Below are 25,450 nucleotides of genomic sequence, written 5' to 3' on the forward strand. Positions count from 1 at the left end.
AGGTGTCCAGGAAGAGAAGCTTGCAAGCGGCTTCCGAGCACAAGAGCCCCCACCCCTCATACGGTCTCCAGAAAATAGTTTCCAGATGCATCTCTGCCTCCAACTGGGTGATCCTGGCCAGGAGCCACCCAGAGCCATGGATAGCCCTCTCCTTCTCTTCCATGAATTTCTCTGCTCCTCGGCCATCCCTGCCTCCTGCAGAAGGGAGTTCCAGAGTTTAACTACGAGCCGTGCGAAGAAACGTTTTCTTTTCTCTGTCCTGAATCTCCCAACAGTCGCTTTCATTGGATCGTCCTGAGTTCTGGTATTACAAGAGAGGGAGAAATGTTTTCCTCCTCCCGCTTTCTCCACACTGCACATCATTTTGCAAGCTCCTCTCTGTCGCCTTTCGCCTAAATTAAAAGCCCCACCTTTCTTCCCAGGAGAGTCGCTCTTCCACACCATCAGGATCCAGACCCCGAGGAAGGTCAAGGCGCTCTGCTGGGTGTCCTGCTCCCTCCCTCCCTCTCTGCTCCCTGTGGAGCCCGAGATGAGCGTCTGGCCTTCCTGCAGGGATCACAGCGAGAAACTGGAGCGAAAACAGCCAGGCTTATGTAACCAGGCCAGGCTCTCTGCCCTAGGAGGAGAAGAAGCAGCAGCCGCCGCCGCCGCCACAGCCTTGGCTGCTTAAATAGGGCAGAGCAAGGACTTGGGCAGTGAGTCAGTTATTGAATACACACACACACACAAAGGAAATTGACATTCGACTCTTGCACAAGCCTCTCAAGAAATTTGGGGCAGGTAACATTCAATCGATTGGAAAACATTTTTTGGATGTAATCTAGAGCCTTTCATTCTCGATCCTCCTTGTGCCTCTGGTGGTTTCAGTCACAGGTTTATGTTTCTTGCAAGACAGGTGTGCCTCACCTCTCGGTCTCTCCTTTCTTATGACGCTCCTCTCCACTTACCTGTCTGCATCCTAGGATGACTAAGCTAGGTCCATACATTTCAGTAGGTCTACTCTGAGCAAAATGTGGCTGACTCCCGCCCGCAGAGGGTGGTTGCTGTTGCTGCTGCTGCTTCCGTGATGCACATTGCACATTCCTAAAGCACAGGCAGCGTCGTGTAGTGGTTACAGTGAAAGACTAGGAGCTGGGAGACTCGGGTTCAAATCCCCACTTGGCCACAAGGCTCACTGGGTGTGTGACCTTGGGGGGGGGATGGACAGTCACTGCCCCTCAGCCTGACCTACCTCACAGGGTTGCTGTGCAGATTAAATGTGGAGGGGGAGAAGTCTTTTCACCACCTTGAGTGCCTTGGAGGGGGAAATATGGATCTAAAGGCAAATAAATAAATAAATAAATAAATAAATAAATAAATAAATAAATAAATAAATAGGAGTCAAACCTGGTTTTGAATCCTGCCCCCTGCGTTCTGACAGCTCACACTTCTGAAACACCAAAAGCCACATCCTGAAGAAGGCTGGGAGGGGGCTGGGGGTTCCATCCTGTGATTTTTTGGCAGGGGGGCCCCGCTCCACGGCTTAATCTCCAACTGTTTAAGTGGGTCTTCCTGTTTTGAGCACAAGGCAGCACTTCCTGCCAGGAAAAGGCATCTGGCCGCGGAAAAAAAAATGCTCAGGAAATCTCCTCTGGAAGATTTGAGAGAAGCTGGATCAGGCGCTGCCAAAAGGGGCTGGACCTGTAGGGAGCCCAGCAAGGATGGGGTTTGTGGGGAGACGGGGGCTCTTCAGTGAGCCTCCAGCGCCTCTTCCCCCACAGGACCAGCATCCTTTGCTGCACAATGGGGGGAAGAACTTCCCATGGATGAGACGCAGTGGGGAGATGAGGCCCCCCCAAGCCCCTCTGGGCCGCTGGGGATAAAGGCATCACAGCGCAGCAGAGAAACCCTGCGGCAGGAGAGGGGGAGGCAAGGAGAGCCTGTAGGGATGGAACTTGGAAGGGACCCCGAGGGTCATCTAGTCCAACCCCCCGGCAATGCAGGAATCTCAACTGAAGCATCCATGACAGAGGGCCGTCCAACCCCTGCTTAAAAGGCTCCAGCGAAGGAGAGCCCACCACCTCGCAAGGAAGCCCGTTCCACTGCCAAACAGCTCTTACCGTCAGAAAGTTCTTCCTGAGGTTGAGTCGGAATCTCCTTTCTTGTAACTTGAAGCCATGGGTTCAAGTCCTACCCTCCGAAGCAGGGGAAAACAAGCTTCCTCCCTCTTCCATGGGACAGCCCTTGAGATATCGGAAGAGGGCTCTTTTCCAGGCTAAACAGACCCAATTCCCTCAATGGTTGTTGTCCCAGGCACGCCAAGTTGTACACAACATTGGAGGGGGGCATCACCCGTGCATGACATCACACACATAATGCCAACTCGGCCTGCCGTCCACCCCCTCCCCACCAGCTGCCTTGCCTTTTGGAAAAGGATGCCTGGGGGGTGAAGCATCTTCGCTCTGCGCATCCCTGATAGAGATTGGCAGAGCACCTTCCTGGAGGGCATTCTGGCGATCTCCCAAGAGATGCACGGGGCTCTCCACTCGTCCCAGCCCCCACCTGGCTCCTGGGCACTCGCCTGGTGACAGCAGGGGGTGGCACCCCCTTCATTATTGGGAGGGGGTCCTCAGCCCCCTGCACACCAATACTCAGGGGCCTGAAGCACCTTCTGCCCCCTATACATGGCACCCCTGCCTGGGACTCTGGGGCCAAGGGTGCTGGGCCCCCTCCCACGTACCCCTGATCTGAAGATCCCTCATCACCCACAGGCCTCATTAGTGGATCCTGTTCTTCCGGCTCTGCCTGAAACTAGCTGTGACGGACTCCCCAAGATCCCGGGGGTGGCTGTGGGGCCATGCCCAGCCTTCTTCCTCAAGAAGCCAGCCCTGGGATAGACGGGTCAAGTGCCGCTGTTTCGAAAAGCTCAGGGAGGCCTGAAATGTAGCTCAGAAGCAAGAGGGCAGGTGTCAGCCTCGATCCTGGGCGTGTCCAGACTTAACACTGTTTTCGGGTGGGATCCAGTCACATACCAGCCGTCCGGGTTGTGCAAGGGAAGCGGATTTGCAGCTCTTGTGCCCCCCCCTGAGCCCCTCCCTTGAAAGATCAGACTCTTTTTGTTTTTTTTGCCACAAGGACTGTGATGGGGAAATGCTACGGGAAGTGTCGGGGGGGGGAGTCTTGGCCTCGGTGCAAAGGTCATCTCGCCTTGGGTAGGGGGCTTAGCTGGGCTGAGGCATCTGCACAAACCTTGGCAGGCCGCAGCTGCCAGGCAGCCAGTTCTTCATAGAATCATAGAGTTGGAAGAGACCACAAGGGCCATCCAGTCCAACCCCCTGCCAAGCAGGAAACACCATCAAAGCATTCCTGACATATGCCTGTCAAGCCTCTGCTTAAAGACCTCCAAAGAAGGAGACTCCGCCACACTCCTTGGCAGCAAATTCCACTGCCGAACAGCTCTTACTGTCAGGAGGGCCTTCCTGGGCCAGCTTGGCACTCTGGCTGAGCCACTCATGAGGCAAGGTGAGGCCTCAGGCAGCAGGATCCACAGGAGCAGCAGATCCTGATGTAGAAGGTCTTCATTCCTCCCTTACTCCTGATGTAGATCTTCCTCTGGCCGCCTTCAGCAGAGGGATTTGGTTTGCCAGAGTGGAAGCAGCGGCCTCTCTGTGCCTGGCCCTCCTTTTGCTTGCCTGGGGAACCGGTTGTGCTTCCATGCTGGCTGGGGGAAGAGGGTGGGGCAACCTACATACCAGCCAACACACGTCCCTCCCAGAGCCAGCTGGGCAGAGCGGGAGGCTTCATCCAGGGCTGCCGTGTCCCAGGAGAAGAAGCAAAGAGAATCAGAAGTGTCTGCAGGATCAGGCCAAGGGTCCATCCGGTCCAGCATCCTGTTCTCAGAGGCCAACCAGATGCCCTAAGGCAGGCATCCCCAAACTGCGGCGCTCCAGATGTTTTGACCTACAACTCCCATGATCCCTAGCTAACAGTACCAATGGTCAGGGAAGATGGGAATTGTAGTCCAAAACATCTGGAGGGCCGAAGTTTGGGGGTGCCTGCCCTAAGGGGAAACCCGAAAGCAGGATTTGAGTGCAAGAGCAACTCTCTCCTCCTGCAGTTTCCAGATTCAGACACTTTGCTGCCTCCAACCATGGAGGCTGAGGATGGCTATCCCGGCTAGTAGCCGCTGGCCACCTTGTCTAATGCTCTGTCGGAGTCATGCATGTTGGTGGCCCTTGTTCTCTGCCCCTTCAAGGGCAGGCAGCCTTGTTCCCATCCGGAGAGGGAAAGGGATCTCATATCCCATCTGGCTGTACTGTCTCACTTCCCCTCCCATCATGCTCTGCCACAGTCCCCCCTTCAGAGCTGCCCGTTGTTTGTCTGGCCGCCTTGTGTCTCTTCCATTAGCCGGCAGGAGGAGGAACTGGGATTTCCTGTTTTGACAGAGATAGTCCCAGCTTTCCCTCTGTTATTGAGCGAGGGAGATAAAACCCAGGGCAGCCTGGAGACTCCATCCCGTAGGAAATTCCATTCCTCACCCGCCGGCCTCTTTGCGGCTGCTCTGCTCCCCGGGGAGTTGCTCGTGGGGCAGGATCAGGGCAGGAGAGAGCAAGCAGCCACTCTGAGCTGCGGAACTGAGTTCAGGGCTGGCCATGCGGCAGGAGGCCAAAGTGAAATGGGCCAAGGGCCGAGGGCGGGCTGTGGAGGAGAAGGCAGCGAGGGCTCTCGGGAAGAGCATGACCCTGGCACAGCTCTGCCTTGACGGTGGCCTTGGCGATGGCTGGCAATGGGCATCCTTCCATTTTCTGGTTGCTGCCTGTGAGGGTGGCCATGATCTTGGACCCCCCCCCCCAAATCTCTTCCTTTGTAAGGCTCAATCTGGGGTTGGACATATACTGTCCATATGAGAATGAGCCTGCTGGATCAGGCCAAAGGGAGTCGTCTAGTCCAGCCTCCTCTTCTCACAGGGGCCAGCTAGATGCCCAAAGGGAAACACGCAAGCAGGATTCGAACACAAGAGGATTGTCCCCGCCTGCGGTTTCCAGCAACTGGGATTCAGAAGTGTTACTGCTTCCAACCGTGAAGGCCGAGCAGAGCCATCCTGGCTAGCAGCCCTCCGTAGCCCTCTCCTCCTCCTCCTCCTCCATGAATCTCTCTAATTCTCTTTTAAAGCAATTCAAGCTGGTGGCCATCCCTGCCTCTGGTGGGAGGGAGTTCCACAGGTCACATCAAGGGTACCTGAGCAGGCTTCTCAGGGCAAGAGACCTGAGCTCCTTCTTCTCAGAACCTGCCTGCCCTTGGCAGCATTTCTGCAGATCAAGGGGCTTTCTGGGGTGAGGGTGGAAAATGAGCTTCCCGGCTGCCTGCCTAGGACAACTCGGCTGAAGCTGCCACGGCCGGCTTTGTCCCAGGATGTAGGGGGCTCATTCCTTTTGCTGCAGGTCAAGGTGAGGAGGGAGGCAAAAGGTCAGAGGTCAATGGAGCCAGCAGGAGGAGGAAGAGGAGGAGGAGGAGAAGCAAGCTTGCTTAACAGGATCATCTCCAGAGAACAATTAACTCTGGAGGATCCAGGCCTAAGCTCATTACCCTTCCCAGGTGCTAAATTTAGCTCTGAGCTGCCTCAGGAACCCCAAGGCAGAAGAGCACAGGAGGCTCTCCTGGAAGAGGGTTTTGCCCAGGGACGGGCCTGGAGCAGCATGCAAGAATATTTCCCAGGGGGAAGAAAGCAGGCAGAGGGGTTTTTTCTCCCTCTCAAGGGATGCTGGCTGGCAGGAGGAGATTCGGGACAGGCCAAAGGGAGGACCTTGTTCCCAGCTGAGAGGGGGAGGAAGAGGTCCACTGGCCTCAGGGATGGGAGACATTCTTGGAAGAGGAAAGTCCATCATCAGAGGTGGTATGGAGACTCTATGGCCAGAGGCACTCTATCGCTGAGAACCAAATGCCCCCCTAGGCATCAGTGGGCAGCTCTTGCCTTTGGGCACCTGACTAGCAGCCGTCCCTTGGGACCACGAGATGTGCAGATGAGGAGCTCTAGCCTGACTGTGAGAAGGGTTCTCTTCTCCATCTTGGCCTTCTGCTCCCTGCTTATCCAAGGGGCTGACAGGGCAGGGGGCTGGCTGAGGGTGCTCCCTCCCCCAGGGAGCTGCATGGGGACCACGTTATGCAAACTCTTCCTCTGCCCTCCCCGCCCCTCCGGCTGTGTCACATACCTGCATCCCCAGGAAGGCTAAGGAGATCACAGGACATAAAGGCGCCTTGTGGCAATAGAAGCAAATGGCCCGTCAGGCCCTCTTCCTCCTTTGGAGACTCTGCTCAACTCACAGGGCGGCTGGGGGGAGAGGGTGCTTCTGCCTCGCAGGCAGCAGAAGGCGGCACCTGCTTCCCAGCCGGGCATCAGAAGCATCATGTTGGCAAGCTGCCAGGCACTTTGATTCCTGCCCCACATTGCAGCCCACGGACTCCTGCCTGCGACTCCTGCCTGCTTCAGGTGTTGTGGTTTTCTGCCCAGGAGTGGAAAACACTGGATTTTTTCAAAATGGGTTTCTGGGTGAGAGAGGTGGCAGCTGGGGCTCCCTGTTTGTGGTCTGAGTGGGTTTCCAGTGCCATGTTTCCTATGGAATTTTTTTTGCATGGAATAATTGCGGCACCAAAAGCGACTCGAAGCTTCTGATTGCCCCCCCCCCCGCCGGATGTCCCTATCTGCCCCAGCTTCCCTCCTCCTGACACCAATTCTCTGTTTGCTCAGGAAACTCCCTTTTAGTCTTGTGTTGCACATTCCAGAACTGGAATCGCCAGCCGTGTGTCCTACTTGGGAGAGGCTGCTCCTTGATTTGAAGGCTTGTGGCAACGGAGACACAGTTTCGGCTGCTAGGGGGAGATGGATTTAAATTGCAGCTGCTGCTTCTGAATCTGTATCTTTGCATGCAAATAGAGACTTGCAAATATTACGTAAGTCCTTGTCACCTCCTGTCCATTTCCCCTTTGCGTATCTGTCCTTGCCATCCCTATCCAGAGCCACCTCCTCTGACAACCCCCCCCCCAGGCCAGATCAGCACCTGCTTCCCCATCACATCGCCATGAATTTTCCTAATCCTGCCTTCAAGCCATCCAAGTTGGTGGCCGTCACTGCCTCCTGAGGGAGGGAGTTCCATAGGTTAACTTTCCTTCCTCTGTCCCGAATCTTCCAACATTCAGCTTCATTAAATGGCTCTTTTGGGATCTCGCACTATAAGAGAGGGAGAAGCAGACAGTTCTCACAGCGGCATCGTAAGATAGTCGGTTACAGAAGACTGGAAGGATTTCGTCTTAAATCACACTCAGCCACGGGTTTTGGAGTCAGAAAAGTCCCCCCCCCCATTTGCCACACCCTTCATCAGCCTCACCCTGCCATTTGGGTAAGAATGTTGCACAGTTTTTATTTTTGGCAAATGTCCATGATGTGACTGGCCCTTACAGGACATGTTGCATGACGAGGCTGCACTTCAGGATCCTTACCTAGCTGCCACCAACAAGCCTCCCGGGTGTAGATTTTTATCCAGCCTTTATCCGCATTAGACTAGATATTGTATTTATACATATTTTTATAGCTGGGATAAGCTCCTGGATGTTTCATGGAGCCCAATTCATGAAGGAAAATAAATAAATAAAATTGCTCCTAGTTACATTTGCTCCATATTTATACCCCACATGTTCATCAAATGTGCTTGAAGCACTGGCCTCCCCCCCCCCATTTCAGCTTCTCCCGCTGCCTCCCAGCTGATCTCTTCCCGGCAATCAAAATCCCCACCCTAGTCCATTTGTTTTGGAAATTAGTTGTTTTTCCTGAAGGGGGAATCGACACCCAGAGAGATTTTGTTGCTCTGCTTTTTCATGCTGCTTCATTTTTCATTTATTGCTGTTTTGTTTCAGGTTGTGTGTGTGGTGTGTTAGCTTGTGATTCTGAAATTCATATGAAAAAGCGGCTTATCGCTGCCCGATGCAAGAACGTCCTGAGTCAGAAAGGCAGCGTTTTGTCTCTTGTGGGAAGGGGGTGTCCAAAGGAGCCCCCATCTCCCTCCCTTGTCTCAGAAACAACTCAGAAACAACTTGTGGCACCTGAAAGATGAGGGCATTGATTTGTATGTGCAAATGTTCCTGCTCAGTCTTGAATGTGCTTCAAGATGGCTTTTACTAAAGCAAAGGTGTCACTATTGGAAAGGTTTCTTTAAGGCAGGCACGGGGAGCCTCCATCTTGGGCCCCCCAACCCAAATGGTCCCACTGGCCTCTTCATGCAGCAGTCCACCCGCCCTGCCATGGGGCTCCGCTCATCAGAGGGCCCAATGTTCGCCCAGCCCCCATTGCAGTGTCCTTTGGAGAGGAGGGGAGAGAAGAAGCCGTGCTGTGAGGCAGATCTCCTGTGCCAGGAAGGGGTGTGTGTGTGCAAATCCTGCCTCTCAGTTGAGGACAGGGATTAGCGGAGAGAGAGAGAGAAAGAGCCTCTCTCTAGGGTTGGGTCTGTCTGTGTGTCCGCGCTGCTCTCCCTCTAGTCTAGAACACTGTATTCTGCTCTGGTCAGACCTCACCTGGAGTACTGTGTCCAGTTCTGGGCACCACAGTTCAAGAAGGATACTGACAAGCTGGAACTTGTCCAGAAGAGGGCAACCAAAATGGTCAAAGGCCTGGAAACGATGCCTTATGAGGAACGGCTTAGGGAGCTGGGTATGTTTAGCCTGGAGAAGAGAAGGTTAAGGGGTGATATGATAGCCATGTTCAAATATATAAAAGTATGTCATATAGAGGAGGGAGAAATGTTGTTTTCTGCTGCTCCAGAGAAGCAGACACGGAGCAACGGATTCAAACTACAAGAAAGAAAATTCCACCTAAACATTAGGAAGAACTTCCTGACAGTAAGAGCTGTTCGACAGTGGAATTTGCTGCCAAGGAGTGTGGTGGAGTCTTCTTCTTTGGAGGTCTTTAAGCAGAGGCTTCACAGCCATCTGTCAGGAATGCTTTGATGGTGTTTCCTGCTTGGCAGGGGGTTGGACTGGATGGCCCTTGTGGTCTCTTCCAACTCTATGATTCTATGATTCTATGATTCTAAGGCTCTCTCTTCCCCTGCTTCTGTTCTAAGCAAAAATCTGCCCTTATTCCCTTATTGGGTTCTCCATCGGTCGGAGAATACAACAGAGGCCAACCAGAGAAGTTTGAGAAGCAAAGCCTTTATTTTTGCTGTTGCAACAGGGTCCTTCCCCTCAGGCAGGAGAACAAGGAAGGAACCCAGAACAAAAGAGAACCTCCACTTTTATCAGTTTCCCCATCACCGAGAAACACCCCCAATACATCATCCCTACATCACAGCTACATAATCAATACCTCACAAAAAGGGAGGGTTCAAGGTAGAAATCTGAGCACTTTTGACACCTCTCCTAGCCCTCCTCTCACCCCTCCCAGGTGTGAATTCCTAAACACTAAGAGAAATTAACATTTTCGTAAGAGTTGATCACTGTCCTTTGTTCGGAGGAGTCTTCCATTGTGAATGAGATGGCTAGTAGTCTGGCTAGTAGTCACTCCTTGATCACTGCAGATGGTGACAGCAGTCACGAAATTAAAAGACGCCTGCTTCTTGGGAGAAAAGCAATGACAAACCTAGACAGCATCTTAAAAAGCAGAGACACCCCCTTGCCGACAAAGGTCCGTATAGTTAAAGCTATGGTTTTCCCAGTAGTGATGTATGGAAGTGAGAGCTGGACCATCAAGAAGGCTGATCGCCGAAGAATTGATGCTTTTGAATTATGGTGCTGGAGGAGACTCTTGAGAGTCCCATAGACTGCAAGAAGATCAAACCTATCCATTCTTAAGGAAATCAGCCCTGAGTGCTCCCTGGAAGGACAGATCCTGAAGCTGAGGCTCCAATACTTTGGCCACCTCATGAGAAGAGAAGAATCCTTGGAAAAGACCCTGATGTTGGGAAAGATTGAGGGCACTAGGAGAAGGGGACGACAGAGGACAAGATGGTTGGACAGTGTTCTCGAAGCTACGAACATGAGTTTGACCAAATTGCGGGAGGCAGTGGAAGACAGGAGTGCCTGGCGTGCTGTGGTCCATGGGGTCACGAAGAGTCGGACACGACTACATGGCTAAACAACAACAACAGTAGTCTGGCACCATTGATGGGGAATTATGGCTCCCAAGTTGCTAGTCATGTGGAAATGTGTGCATATGTTGATCCTTAAGCCTTCCTTAAGGCGGGGTTGCGTCCAAGCAAGAGGAGTGAGGGTCTTTGAAGCGGAGACGGGGAAGATGGCGTTGAACAGGATTCTGGGTATTGCAGCTGTCAAATTCGGCCACCCCTCTCTGTTCATTAATAATGGTGTCCTGCTTCCCCCTGCCATGGCCATGGGGTCCCTGGCCTGTGCTCTTGTCCAGCCAGGGTCAGGGACCCCCACCCCTCTCTGAGCTGCAGTGAGGATGACACTCGACTGACCTCAGTGACAACAAGCATTGCTGCTGCTGTTGCTGCTGCTGCCGCCGCCACCCGGCCTCTCCTTCTCCCCCGCTGGCTGGCTTGGTTCCTATTTTTATCTCATCATTATCTGTTTCTTGCAGGTCTCACCCCTAAATCCCTCCTCCTCCTCCTGCTCTCAGCCGCTCTGACGCTGGCAAAAGCACAATCTCAGCCCCCCCCCCCCGCCTTGCGGAGGTCAGAAATGTCCCAGGAGTCTTCTTCCTCTGAGAATGAGTGCAATGGTGTGTACTGCACACATAAATGTGACGGAAGCAAAACATAAATATGTGTGAACGCAGCAATAGAGAAAAAGTGTTCTGGAAAATCAAAGAAGGGTTCCTTCTCCAGGTGGCATATAAATAAAACCACAAGAACAACAACTCTAGGGGTGGGAAGAGCTTCCTTTGACGGTTCTCTGAGCCTAAGGCTACAAGAGGAGAAGGAAAGCCCAGGACAGCCGCTCACAGGGGTTGTCAGAACTAGAGCAGGGGCCCCATCTAGTCCAGCAGCCTGATGCCCCAAGGAGAAGCCCAACAGGAGCACCAAAGCCACACAGCTGCCCTCTTGCCCCTGCCAATCCCACAGGGGAGGGAGAGCAGGGCCTGCAGAGCTACCAGCCTCCTCTAGCCCTCTCCTCCTCCTCCTCCTCCTCCTCCTCCTCCTCCTCCTCCTCCTCCTCCTCCTCCTCCTCCTCCTCCCGGAAATGGTCTCATCCTCTTCTAAAGCCATCCAAGTTGGTCACCATCCCTGCCTCCTGTGGAAGGGAGTTCCGTAGATTAACTCTGCGCTGCATGGAGGACTTTCTTTCATCTGTCCCGCTCCTGAATTGTGCAACATTCAGCTTCATTGGATCACAGAATCCTAGAATTGTAGAGCTGGAAGGGACCCTGTGGGTCATCTAGTCCAACCCCCTGCAAGGCAGGAAGAGGCAGCTGCCCCATATGGGGATCGCACCTGCAACCTTTGTGTGCACTCCAACCAACTGAGTTACGTCCTCAAATTGTTATGAGAGAGGGAGAGAAAAAATGCTTTTCTCTCTCCCCTTTCTCCTTGCCAGGTCTGATTTTATAAAGTTGTCTCACGTCGCCTCTTACTTGTGCTTCCTCTAAACTGAAAAATCCTCAACGCACTGCAACCGTTCCTCATAGGGGAGTTGCTCCACCCCCGGATCATTGGGGCGGGGGCCTTTTCTGAAGCTTTCCCAGCTCTGCAATATCCTTTCAGAGGCGACCAGAACTGAAGGCAGTATTCCCAGAGTTGTTTCACCATAGATTGGCATAGTATTTGCAGCTTTCGTTTCTCTCCCTGCTTCAAGGGCCTGGGCCAAGGTTCCTCCCAGCTGCTTGCACTCCTCCCCACCCAGCTGCCTCTGCTTCCAGGGTCAGCCTTCAGCTCTGAGGACAGCCAGCCGTGATCTTTCTCTGCCTCCCAAGGCTTCTCTGAGATGCGAGCACCAAAAAGGATGCCAGGCAGGCCTGATTCCAAAGGCAGGGAGCTGGTTTGATGTTTCCTTCCTTTGCTGTCCTCCCTTTGTTCAATCCGTAACCCCGTGGCCAGTTCAAACTGGGTGAGCTGGACTGGGGCAAGGTTGCCCCATGTCTGCTTCATTCAGAGTCGGGGTCCTCAGTCCAGGGAGCCCCCCAGGATGGTCTGTGCCAGCCTTTCCCAATCTAATGCCCTAGTCTGGGGTCAGGGGAGTCCAACCCCTTTGGAGCATGGTTTGGGTGCAGGTGAAAAATGGTTCCCTTACACCCACAGCTCCTCCAGAGAAACTCCATTCAGCAGCCAGCCCTGATTCACTTGCATGAAGTGTGTGAGATGGTCAGACAAGCTCCAGTCTATGCTGAGTCTTCTTTGGTAGGACAGTAACTACCAGTAACATTTGTCCCGAGGTGTTCATGGGGTGATTCTGTGTCTCCCCATTAAGTCTTCATTCCTCCCACACTTTCAATGCATTCCCATCTCACTTTGCTAATTGTAAAAAGTCATTTTTTTAAAAAAAGTGGATTTGTTGTGCTGGGGCGGAAGAGGGCATTGATGCATTTTAAATGTGCCAGTCTAAATTTCTGGGAGAGAGAGAGTCAAACACACAAGAAAATCCCTACTTCCAATCAACTCGGCATTGTTTTATTACACATGCGACATTGACGGAGCATGGTCATAGGCCAGGGGAGTCTGGCTGCATTTTATTTCATGGGAGGAGGAGAGAGGCTGGAATTCGCCTGCTGCCTCCATCACTCCATCCTGACACCTTCTGTGGGCCTTGGAAAGCCTGCTGTGGGGGGGAAGGCCCTTCCTGGCTCAGAAGAACCCCTTCCTGTTATGTGTATGGGGGATAACCATTAGGCTTAAGTCCAATTAATGCATGAAAGAGTTAAGACCATAGAGTCAGCTGTCATGCCAGGCTTAGCTCACCTTGGGAGGGACTAGGTCAGGCGTCCCCAAATTGCGGCCCTCCAGATGTTTTGGCCTACAACTCCCATGATCCCTAGCTAAGAGGACCAGTGGTGAGGGATGATGGGAATTGTAGTCCAAAACATCTGGAGGGCCGGAGTTTGGGGATGCCTGGACTAGGTAATCAAGGCTCCATTCCCCTCCAGTCTCCCTGATGAATTCAGCATGCAAAGAGGCTAAGCTGGTTGCTCCAGCTCAGACCACATGGCTCTCACAAGCCACTCTTAAGTTCCCATACCAATAATTTAGGGACTTTTACCACTTTGAAAGCAAGCCAAGTGTTCCTGTCTGTGCAACCTTTCCTGAAGCATGTGAGCCTGACCTTGAGAGAGTTTGTAAGCAAGCAATTTTTAACTTACCACACGTGGGGTCTTTTTCTGTGCTAGAGGAAGAGGGAAACCTTGAAATTCCTTGGAAAGAGAATGTTTTAAAGATCTATCAGTCTATATTGCTTCACTATATATTTTTTGTCTTCAAATCTCTGCTGGAATTCTCTCACCGAAGAATATTCATTCATTTGTTTGTTTTATTAAATTTCTATACTGCCCGTCATCTGAGCATCACCGGGTGGGTGTGTGTTACAATATAAAAACACAAAAACACATAACATAGTAACAAACAAAAACAATATTTCCCTCCCCACATAATTTTATGTCGTTTACTTGCCCCAAACTTGGATCTTGACATCGAGGAATTCTCTTTTTATACCTATTTTTTCCTTGAAGAAACAGGGGCAGGGTATGTACACGCAGTACAGTATCCAGCATGGGAAACAGTCCCGTGTGACTCAGAATCTTGCCTCGGCTGTTGAAAGGACACTTGCAGCTGCGTCAGGGCACTGCCCCTCTGCCTTTGCCATTTGGGCAAGGATGCCGGGGTGCCCCTCTTTCATTTGAGACCTTCCCTACCCGCGAGAAATCTTCTTTCTCCCTTAGAGCAGCCAGCCTGCAAATAGATCTCTCCTGGGCCCCACCGCGAAATTGGCCCCACTGCAAACTGGATTTCAACCCTGCAAGTCTGACCCAGTTTGGAACCCGCAGCCCCTTCCCGCCCGCCTGCCTGGAGTCCCAGGAACAGACCATATGGGCACAGCACTCCTGCAGCTGTCGCCATCCATCCGTCCAAACGGATCGGATCAGATTTCCTTGCTGGAATGAGACTGTCTGAGGAGGGCGAGAGAGACACCTTCTCCCCCACCTGAGCTGCCTGCAGGGAACCAGGGGGCTTGCAAGAGGGGGGCCGAGAGAGGGGGGAAAGGGGCAGGTGCTTCTGCAAAAGCAAGACTGGCAAACTCTCCCCTTCCTTGGCCTGCACCTCCAAGGCCTCATCCCGACTAGCACAGAAGACTCCATGCATGGAGCCCCTTCAGGGGAGTCCCCCCAGGGGCAGACATGAAACTATGAAATTGAGCACCCAGCCATGTGCTCAGGATGAGCATGGCCACCGAGGCAGCCACACTCTCTGCTCAACACCAGCCAGTCCACAACGCACCACAGGGTAGGGCAGGGGGGCTGCCAGCAGGGGCTGGGGGAGGCACTCGAATGTGGGGTGTCAGTGGGAAGGGGAGGGGGGTTGGCATCATGCTCCCCACTTCTGCCTCCTGCCTCACTCTGGAGTTCCTCTCTGTCTCAGGGGTTTCTTCTCTGAAGCAGCTGTGCTCCTGATCCGTAAAACACCCAGGACCATGAGAAGAACATCGGAAGAGCCTGCAGGATTGGCCCAGAGAGAGCACCTGAAGGCCATCATCCGCCCGCAAGCAGGATTCGAACACAAGAGCCCTCTCCCCTCCTGCGGCTTCCAGAAACTGGGGTTCAGAAGCAGCATGGCTGCCTCTGGCTGGGGAGGCAGAGCCCCCTCTGCTCCTCTGTGAATCTGCCTAATCCTCTTTTCAAAGCCACCCAGGTTGTAGAAGGAGAAATGTCTTGTGTGTCTGCCTTTCCCCGCCTGGTCTGCTTCCTGAGTCCTTCCAGAGGTGTTTCCTGTGAGCAGGCTGAGATCTCACACCCTCCTTCCTCCTCCTCCTCCTGGCCCAGCAGCTGCATTCTTGACTGGAAGAACATCTTGTTTTTGTTTTGAAAGGGCAGGGCTGGATCCTGCGCCCGGGGAGGCGGCAGCAGCAGCAGCACCGTCATCCCAAATGCTCCCCAGCAGCACTTTCCAGCTGCAGGGCCAAAGCTCTCCAGTTTCACAGGGCCAGGAGGTGGATCCGCTGGCTGTTTTGCCTCTGGCGGATCCAGGGGGAGGAGGACGGGAAGGAGCTCTGGGTTCAAGCACGCCCCCCCTTCCTGCATCTGCTCCTAAGGCAGAGGAGATGCCTCCTTGGGCCTGCCTCCTAGGATCGCAGCACCGTAGAGTTGGAATGGAACCCAAAGGTCATCCAATCTGACCCCCTGCAATGGAGGAAACCCAGCTAAAGCATCCATGATAGAGGGCCACCACCTCTCATGGGAGACCCTTCGCCTGCCAAACGGCTCTTACTGTCAGAAGGTTCTTCCAGATGTTGAGTCAGAATCTCCTTTCTTGTAAGTTGAAGCCATGGGTTCAGGTCCTACCCTCCAGATCAGGAGAAAACAAGCTTGCTCCCTCTTCTTTCCCATTTGGGGCAGGGGGATCGGGCTCCTGCATTGCTGAGAGTGGGGCTAAATGACCCTTTAGGTGATGGTTACCAGATTTTTTTTTACAATGAATCTGGGGACTTTTTTCTTTTTTTTGAAGCTGAGTAGCAACAGACAATCAGGAGTGGGGATGGTGAGGCCAAAGACCCTGAACCCAAGCACATATGCCTATTGTTTAAAGGTGCAAAGCCCTTCTTTCTCACCCTGTGAAACATAACTGCGCAGAGTTTTAACTGTTGCCCAGTTTTTAAAAAACTCTGCGCATTTATGTTCCACAGGGTACGAAAGAAGGGCTTTGCACCTTGCCTGGCAGAGAAACTGCGCGCCTTGCGCCCCTCCTGGGCAATGGCCACCCACTCCCGACTTCTGAGCCTCCCCTGATCGGTCAAAACAAAGGGGGCAGGAGATATGTACCACCAGACGCCCCTGGTTCCCCTTTGGCAGTGGCGGCGGCAGCGAGCAGCTCCTGTGCTCTCAGGCCGGCTGCTGAGACTGCCGCTGCCATGTTCCCCGGGGACAGATTTGCAAATCTGGGGACATTCCGGGGATGGAATATGTCCGGGGACAGTCTGCAAATCCGGGGACTGTCCCCGGGGACTGGGGACGTCTGGTAACCCTACTTTAGGTCTCTTCCAGCTCTCCCATTCTATGATTCCACCATCCTTTGTGAAAGGTGCAGAGGGGCTGGGAAGATCGTGGAAAGGAGAAGCCAAGAAATGGGATGATAATGGCTGTGGGCGCATGTTTCAGACACTGGGAATGTGGGCCTTGCCTCAAGGTGACAGGAGGACTCCTCAGGGTGAAGGTTTTCTCAGTGACCAGCCAAAACCATCTCCCCATTTCCCCTCCTCCAGGAACCAGCACCAAGGAGGGCCAGGAAGCTGTTCTACCAGTTAGAAAGAGGAGTTGGCTGTGCACAGGGGTGACTGGCAGGCATCAGAGAGGTCACTAACTCCTAGAATCATAGAATAGAATCCTAGAATCATAGAGTTGGAAGAGACCACAAGGGCCATCCAGTCCAACCCCCTGCCAAGCAGGAAACACCATCAAAGCATTCTTGACATATGCGTGTCAAGCCTCTGCTTAAAGACCTCCAAAGAAGGAGACTCCACCACACTCCTTGGCAGCAAAATCCACTGCCGAACAGCTCTTACTGTCAGGAAGTTCAATTCCCAATGCAGGTTTTGTCTTGAAAAAACAAGTTTGGGATTTTTTTTAGTAATATAGAAACAAACAGATGGATGGGTGCACAGAAAGGGTTTTCCCCCCCCAAAGGGGGTTGGGCAAGACTGGCAAATGAGCTTCTGCCACCACGAGTGCCTGCCATTTTTCTGGGAAGCCAGGCTCTGTCTGGCAACTGATGACTCTGCAGAGAGCACTCCTTCGATTCCTGTGTCTGCAACCGCCCAGTCGGAAAACCGCAAACATGTAGCTAAACTGGACCACTTTAAAAGAAGATTAGACAGATTCATGGAGGAGGGGGCGACTGACAGCTACTAGCCCCAAAGCCTATGCTGTGACTCCACCCTCGAAGGCAGCCATGCTTCTGCCAACTGCAGGAGGGGAGAGTGGACTCTTGGGTTCGGGGCCTTGAGGGTTTGCCAGAGGCCACTGGGGGAAGATGCTGGACTAGATGGGCCATTGGCCGGATCCAGAAGATGTTCCTCTTATGTTCCACTTGCCTTAACTTCCTCCCTAAGCTAAAACGAGAGCCGGCCCTCTAAAAAGTTTGTGCTCCTTCCTTGGCCAAATTTGACTCCCTCATCATCTCCACAAGGACTTGAGTGACATTTGTGGGCTGGCTTGCACACCCTCGCTCAACTTAGAACTCCTCAAAATAGAGGCCACGGCTATAAATGAAAGGCCAGACAGACAAAATGCAGGTTTTTAAATTCCATCCTGGAAGGGGGCCTTCAGATGAAGCAACGGGGAACAGCAGAAGAAGAGTCTGCTGGATCAGGCCAGTGATGTTGTTCTGGGGCTCAGAAAGAGCGGGGGGGGGCACTTTAGAAGGATCAAGAGACAACTGAGAAAGGGTTTTCTATCTTGCAATTGTTAGTTATCTTAAGAATCTACTTGTAATTCTGAATTGTTGCAGGGTGCCCTGCGTGGTGCAGAAGTGCCAGCAGAGCAAGGCAGAAATCTGGACATAACAATTCATCTTTAAGCTGTGATTCTTGCATTGCAGGGGGTTGGACTAGATGACCCTTGGCATCCCTTCCAATTCTGCAGTTCAGATGTCAAGGAAATAAACAACTATCTGACTTTCAGAAGACATCTGAAGGCAGCCCTGCTTAGGGGAGTTTTTAATGTTTGAAGTTTTATTCTGTTTTTAGTGTTCTGTTGGGAACAGCCCAGAGTGAACCCAGCAAGATAGGCAAAGCATAAATAATAATTCCACTTCATTTGCCCCCCCTCCATGGGTGCTTCATTCACATGCTCCCCAGTGGCCTCATGGGTGTTCCCTACAAGGAAGCACTTTGCCCACCACTCCCCCCCCCAGCTTTTTCTCTGGCTTAAAACATGGGTCAGAGGCAGTTGGGGGCAGAGGCTTTGCTTATATGCACAGACAGACAAATCCTAAAAAGAAGCACACCAAGATTAAGTGGGGATAATCTCTTTGCTCCTCGCCATCTCAGAGAAAGGGATCAGGAAGGGAGCACAGCCCTTGTTTGGCTCCTCTGGTTGGCAGCAGCACCCCAAGGCGCCAGGCTCAGAGGAGGGCACCATTCCCCACCTAAGAATTGCCCTCTGGGTCAGAGCAATGGCTCCATCTGCCCCAGCATCCTGTTCTCACAAGGGCCGGACGGATGCCTGCAAGGAGGATTCGAGCACAAGAGCCAGCTCTCTCCTGCCTACCGCTTGACTGTGCTGAAATCTCTACAAGAGGTTTACCGAAAATATTAAAATTGCCACCCTACCTCACAGGGTTGTTGTGAAAATGAGGACCACAGACCCAGAGAGGAGAGGTGGGATTTAAATGGAAATAAGAGCAGATTCCCTGCAGGGCCCCAGCTGGCTTTCCCTTGAACCTGGCACCTCCTCCCGCCCTTCCTGGGAGCAACATACCCTTCCTGCGTATGTTTAGCCTGGAGAAGGTTAAGGGGTGATATGATAGCCATGTTCAAATATATGAAAGGATGTCATATGGAGGAGGGAGAAAGGTTGTTTTCTGCTGCTCCAGAGAAGCGGACACGGAGCAATGGATTCAAACTTCAAGAAAGAAGATTCCACCTCAACATTAGGAAGAACTTCCTGACAGTAAGAGCTGTTTGGCAGTGGAATTTGCTGCCAAGGAGTGTGGTGGAGTCTCCTACTTTGGAGGTCTTTAAGCAGAGGCTTGACAGCCATCTGTCAAGAATGCTTTGATGGTGTTTCCTGCTTGGCAGGGGGTTGGACTGGATGGCCCTTGTGGTCTCTTCCAACTCTATGATTCTATGATTCTAACAAGGGGGTCGCCTCTTCCAGCCACCTGCCTCTGAGGCTTCTCCCGCACGGCATCACTGCAGGCGGCAGAGAAACCAGGGCCATCGCTGGGCTCTTGGAGGCAGGAAGAAGAAAGGCAGAGCGGCAGCTGGCACTGGGCCGGTCTAGCAGGAAACTTGCCATCTACTGAATCCAGACCAATGGGCCCATCTTGCTCAATATTGCCTACACTGATCGGCAGCAGTGGTTCTCCAGGATTGCAGTCAGGAGGGCTCTGCAGGAGATGTCAGCAGGGGCTGAGCCCGGGACCTCCTCTGCTCTGCCGCGGAGCGACAGCCCTTCCCTGGAAGCCAGAGGTGTGTGGGTGCCAAGTGGGGCTCGCCAGGACTGCCCAGGACTCACCCTGGTGACACACGTCTTGGGGTTGCCTCCTCTATACCCTTCCTCCAAGAGGCACCCCTGGGTCTCGGTGACTTAGGAAGTAGTTTCTTGCTGGTGGCCTGGGAGAAGGAGTGATATGATAGCCATGTTCAAATATATAAAAAGGATGTCATATAGAGGAGGGTGAAAGATTGTTTTCTGCTGCTCCAGAGAAGCGGACACGGAGCAATGGATTCAAACTACAAGAAAGAAGATTCCACCTAAACATTAGGAAGAACTTCCTGACAGTAAGAGCTGTTCGACAGTGGAATATGCTGCCAAGGAGTGTGGTGGAGTCTCCTTCTTTGGAGGTCTTTAAGCAGAGGCTTGACAGGCATATGCCAAGAATGCTTTGATGGTGTTTCCTGCTTGGCAGGGGGTTGGACTGGATGGCCCTTGTGGTCTCTTCCAACTCTAGGATTCTATGATTCTAAGAGAAGCCCAGGGGAGCTGATGAACTTGCCCTGCTCACGAGGAGGCTCACCACACATCACCAGCTGATGGGAGTCTCTGCCTCATGCAGGCAAGAGCAGAAGAGCTTGGGGGAAATCCCAGGTGGGTGCAAGTAGCCACCACAGAGCCCCTCTCGCCACAGGGCAGCCGCTCAGTCCCATTTCTTGCAGATTCTGCCTCCATGGAGGGCCCATCCTGTTTAGTTTGAATCACTGGTGGGAGGCAGAACTGCAAGGAGGATGGAAAACCAGGGACCCCAATTCCTGACATTTACACAGCCGTCTTGCGCCAGGAGCTGCCTGCTCCCCACTTCTGCTCCCCAATGAGAGGCAATGAAGCAGCCCAAGCTCTTTGGGGGGGGAGCGAAGAGGGAGGGAGGAAAGTTTGACTCTTGAGCAGGTGCCAAAAAAGACAGAAGCCCGTTCAGGGGGGGAACCTGCTACCCAGAGACTTTCTCTACCGGCTCACCAGCCCCAGAGGATCCCTGCAACTCCCTCTCCCTTGCCAGGTATGTTTGAGCTGAGGAATCAGCTTGGCGGAGGGGGAGAAAGGGACCCCTCTCCCTACTAAGAGCTGCTGTCCAAGGCAATCCCCATTGAGCAAGAGGAACTGGGAGGGAGTCCCCCTTCCCTGGATCTGTTATATTGGGGGGGGGTGTGCTCCACAAACAGCCCCACCTGCCTGTTGCTGTCCCCCTTGGTGCACTTTGAACATGCCCCTGCCAGAGCTTGGAGGAGGCGGCAGCCGTAATCCCACAGGACTAGGATCTTGAATTAATCATGGGCTTTTGTCACTGGAGCTGCTTTGCCTGCAAAGGGAGCATTTCTGAGCTACTTTCTTATGAAATTCAAAACTTTCAGCTCCTGGTCAGTGTGGTACGTCCTGATTCTGCACCCCTCCTGCCGTGTAGGGCAGTGATGGGCAACCTTTTGAGCTTGATGTGTCAAAATCCACCAAAAAAAACGAGCATAACTCGGGTGGTGTGTCACTTCGAGAAAAAAAACCATTATTTCGCGATATTTATAGTTTAAATAACAAAAATGTATAATTGTTTCCCCTTTAAAAAAAGGAAAAAGGAGAGGGGGGAAATCATTAAAGTTTTTTTTAAAATAAAATTAAAAAATATTTTAAAATGGAAAAAAATAAGGCAAAACCCAGAGGTCTTTCCCAGTGGGACTCTGGACTCAGGCCTTCTTCCAACGGGTCTGCTGCTGGGGAGGTGGGCTCGGGTTGGGCCAGCGGCATTCCGCCAGTGGCCAGAAGTGAGGTCTCAGCATGCGGCAGCATGTCACCAAAAATGGCTATGCGTGTCAGTGCTGACATGCGTGTCATAGGTTCGCCATCACTGGTGTAGGGTCTAAACCCCTGAGGCTGTGTGCTCGGGAGGAAGTGGAGTCCTGGCCTTATATGGGGGAGGCCTGGGCTCAAAGCCCACCCCCCTCTACCCTCTCTCTTGGAAGCGGAGAGGGCCTTGGAGGACATCTTCCCCAGGGACTCTGTGCAAAGGAGGCTGTCTGGGTCAGGGCAGCTGCCCAGGTTGGGCCTGAAGAGCTCCAGCGAGGGACAGGCCACCGCTTTCCCTTTCTAGATTGCTCTTACCCTTCCGGAGTTGATCACAAAGGAAGCCCACCAGGCCTAGCCCGGGGGCATTCTGCTTCTGCAATAAAAGCAAGCCAAGGAAACTACCTCTCAGCCAGGTCTACCTCGCAGGGTTGTTGTAGAATAAAATGGGGTGGAGGCAAAGATCCTGCACGGTATGTGACCCTCCGCTCCTTGCAAGATGGTGGCAGAATAGGAGTGCAAGAGAGTGAATAAAATCAGTCCCAGCTGTTGCTTGAGATGCAGCCCGAAGCAGACCATTCCAGGGCTGGCCACCGAACCTGCAAAATGAGACTGAGCCAGTCCTGGTGGAGGAAGGAGACTGCAAGGCCTGCCTGGGAGAGGGGAGCAGCCAGGCAGGCTGCCCAAGGGGGGAGGTGGTGGGACAATTCCCAGGGGGCCAAAAAGTGGGGCACCCCATGAACCCTTTCTTGTAGCATCACGGAGGAGGAGGCAGGAGGCAGGAGGAGGAGGCAGCAGCAACAACAACAACGGTGAGATAAGCAGGGATGTCAATGAGCAGCCCCCAAAGCCCCATGGCCCTGGGCAGAGCTGCTGTCCTGCCTGCTGCCCTGGCCTGGGTGGGCAGAGAGTGTCTTGAGCATGTGCAAAGGTGCTCTGCTGCTCCAGAGGGCGGCTGGGAGGGCCAGGGCATGCAGAGGTCCCTCCCCTGCTGCTGAAAGCATTTCCCAAGAGGATGGGACTCTTGGCGCTAAGCCTGTGAGGTGGGACCCCTGACTCTCAGTGCTTTGCAAATGGGATTGGGCAGCAGCCCTGGAGAGGGGGGTGGTGGGGTTTAGCCAAGCAGCTAAACCCTGCCCCCTACCACGTCCCCTACTGAACCCAGCCACCACTTTCAGCTGCTGTTGAACCAGCTGGGGAAGGAAGGAAGGGCAGGTAAAACCCTGGCACCTGCTTCTCTCTGCCCTGCCAGCGCCAAGAGGAGGTTTCGGAGGGCAAGCTTCTCAACCCTCCTCCTTGTGCAGTTACAAGCACAAACACCCACCTGCTTTTGGATGGCAAGAGAAGGGTGCGGGGGGGGGCAGTGGTGAATCTCCCCATCTAGTTGGGCCCAGAGATCCTTGCTTGGCTGGATATTGGAAGGTGGGGAGGGCTGAGCCATAAAGAGCCTGTTGGCCCTTCCCACATCTCTCCCTCCAGGATACCAAGGAATGCCACGCAGCTCTAGCCAAAGAAGATGTGACTGGGGGGGCACAAAGTACCTGACCAGCACCATGCAGTCCTGGGGGAGAGCCATGGGGGCAGCCTCCTGCTCAGCTGGCAGCAGCAGCTTCCACTGTGAACATCCCGAAATACGGGGAGCAAAACCAACCAAGGAAGCCAGGCTCCTGCTCCAGAAATTAAGAAAAATAACAACAGCAACTAAATGTATTAGATATACATTTGTGTTTTCTATGGGTTGAAGTGAACATCCACATGTACAGTTTCCTTTTGCACAGCAAAAGATATAATAATAATTATAATATATCTATACATATCTATAGAAACACTGAGACTGGAGAAGAAAATGGATTTGTGGGGGGGAAAAAATATTCGTCAAACCTCATAATTTAAAAAAACAACCACCCAAAAAGGTCTCCATGATCTTCACCACAGTGCAAAAAAATGATAATAATCTCTTAACACAGCATGGAATGGAAGGAACCATGGAGGGAGACACACTTTTTTTCTCAAAAAAAGGAAGGAGAGAAGGAGAGAGGCAAGCAGGGAAGGAGGGATGAAGACCCCCCCCTCCCCCCTTCGGGATCTGTAAACAAGACACACCCCTCCCCCACCCCCAGGGTTACGGAAAAGCATTTGGCAAGTCTGGGGGGTCCCGAGAAGCTGGGGCGTCATCACACCATTCGGGAGCGGGTGGTCCTACCGGCGAGCGGGCAGCCGGACAGGGCTCCTTCCCCGAAGACCGGCCGCCGGGCCGAGGAGGATATGTGCCGGGGCGCGCTCGCTCCTTCTGCGGTTTCTGCCTCGAGGGGGAGGCTCCCGTGGTGGCCCCGGGGGGCAAGAGAGGGTCCCACCTGGAGGGGGCGAGCGGGGAGGGCGCCGGGAAGCGTGACTCGTCGTCCCTGCGGCTTGGCGCCTCGGCGGAGCCTCCCCTGCTTCCCGCTGGCCGCCCCTCCGACGGCTCCGTCAGCCGCTGTCTCCGGGCTCGGGGCTGTCTGGTCCGCGGCACGGCTGGAGCGGCGGCGGCGGGGACCCTCCGTCGTGGCCGTTGCTCTCGATGGACGACTCGCTGCCGGTGCTCTCGCCCGAGAGGAGCCTGGTGACGCGCAGGTCGGCGCGCAGCAGCGCCACGTCGTTGCCGATGGCCAGCTCGCCCAGGCCGCAGATGAGCTGCCCCAGGCTGGGCGCCGCGTCCGCGCCGTCGTCCTCGTCGTCGTTGCAGTCGCCCAGCGGCGCCAGCAGCTCGTCGTCGTCGCAGTCGCCCTCCTCGTCGTCTCCCTCGTCGTCCTCGCCGTCGGGGCCGCCTCCGTTGGCGAGGCCTCCTGCGCCGCGCAGGCCGGCGGCGCGCTCCTCCAGCTCCTCGCCTAGCGCGTCCTCGGTGATGGAGCCCAGCTTGGGCGCGCTGCGGCTGCGCTCGACGGGCGGCTTGTAGCAGCAGCCCGGGCCGTGCAGGAGCAGCTTGCGCAGCGGCACCAGCGGGATGGCACCGTCGGCCGCCGCACCCGCCTGCTGCAGCTGCTGGTGCCGCGCGTCGGCGCGCTTCTTCAGGCGGCGGAACTCGGCCAGCGCCGCCGCCGACGTCTGGTAGAGGAGCAGCGCCATGGCGCGCGCCTTCTCGGCCTTGGACACGAGCACGGCGTGGCAGCGCAGCAGCACGGCCTTGTGCTTCACCTCGTGCCGGTAGATCCAGGCGAAGAGTCGCGGCAGGCGCGGGTCAGCCACGCAGTAGGTGACGCGGTGCAGCAGGTACAGGTGGCCCGGGCGAGAGGCCGCCTCGGAGGGCGCGGCGGGCGCCATACGGATGCCCTGCGGCCCGATGGTCAGTTTCATCTTGGTGCCGTGGCGCCCGGCCTCGCTCTTGGCCCAGATCTTGCCCACCGCCACGTCCGTGCAGCCGTCGCCCTTGGCCTGCAGCGTGGTGGCGTTGCCCAGGTAGAGCACCGTGTAGGTGGGCGCCTCGCTGCTCACGCGGAACTTCTTGCGCTTGCAGCGGAACAGGTTGCCCATCCTGCTGAGGGCGCCCTCGGGCGGGCACGCGCGAGCCAGCGAGCCCAGCGCCGCCGAGCAGGGCAGGCTCCCCGCGCCCGCCGCGCAGTAGCTGCCCTTGCCCTTCCCCGACGGCGGGCCCGGCGCGGTTGGCGGAGGAGGCGGCGGAGGATGCCGCCGGTGCTTCTGCTGCGTCTTCTTGCGCTGCTGCGTCAGCTGCTCCTCTTCCACGGCCAGCAGCTCGAACTTGTGCCTCTTCCAGGGCAGCATGGCGTCGCCACCCGACGGCGCGGCCGGCCCGGGGCGCTGCTGCTGCTGCTGCTGCTCCTCAGCTGGAGGCGCCCGCCGCAGCCCCGGCCGCCCGCGCATCCCGACGGCGCCCGAGGGGGACAGCCGGGCACGGGCCCCCCGCCTGCCACCGCCGCATCGGCGCGCGCGCCCGCCTCCCCTCGCCGCGCCACCGCCGCTGCCCGACTCGCAGCCGCTCCGTCTCCATCACCGCCGCCGCCGCAGCGCGCTTCACATCCCGACCGCGGCCGCTGCTCGGGGGCTCCGCGCGGGCGGCCGCGCCGCTAAATATAGGCCGGCGGCGCCCAGCAGCCCCGCCGGGGAGGAGCGGAGGCGGCGCCGACGGAAGCGGAGGGAGGGACTGAGCGGAGGCAGGAGGAGCCCCGTCCGTCGCCGCTGCCCTCCTCTTTTCCCGGCCGAGGAGCGCGCTCGGGAGGGAGGGAAGGACGGGCCCCTGGCGGGGAGATGCGCGTGCGGCGGCTCCGGATCGACGCCTCGGTGGAAAAGGGGGCGCTCAAGGAGGAGGGAGCGACGCCCCGCAGAGGAAAGGCGACCCGCGGAGGG

At 54.8% G+C, this 25,450-nt stretch overlaps 1 protein-coding gene across 1 annotated transcript; it reads right to left on the minus strand.

Annotated features, from left to right (window-relative positions):
* Positions 1–15,782: 15,782 nt before the first annotated feature.
* FAM43A (family with sequence similarity 43 member A) lies at positions 15,783–25,137 on the minus strand. The gene has a single exon (XM_035133863.2). The coding sequence runs from the start codon at positions 24,965–24,967 to the stop codon at positions 23,579–23,581; it is 1,389 nt and encodes a 462-aa protein (XP_034989754.1). The 5' UTR covers positions 24,968–25,137; the 3' UTR covers positions 15,783–23,578.
* Between the last annotated feature and the right edge of the window lie 313 nt (positions 25,138–25,450).

This window comes from Zootoca vivipara, chromosome 5 (assembly GCF_963506605.1).
Source record: "Zootoca vivipara chromosome 5, rZooViv1.1, whole genome shotgun sequence".
Classification (NCBI taxonomy): domain Eukaryota; kingdom Metazoa; phylum Chordata; class Lepidosauria; order Squamata; family Lacertidae; genus Zootoca; species Zootoca vivipara.

Excerpts from the sequence above, each read along its gene's own strand:
- FAM43A (XM_035133863.2), bottom strand. The coding sequence starts at position 24,967 with ATGCGCGGGCGGCCGGGGCTGCGGCGGGCGCCTCCAGCTGAGGAGCAG.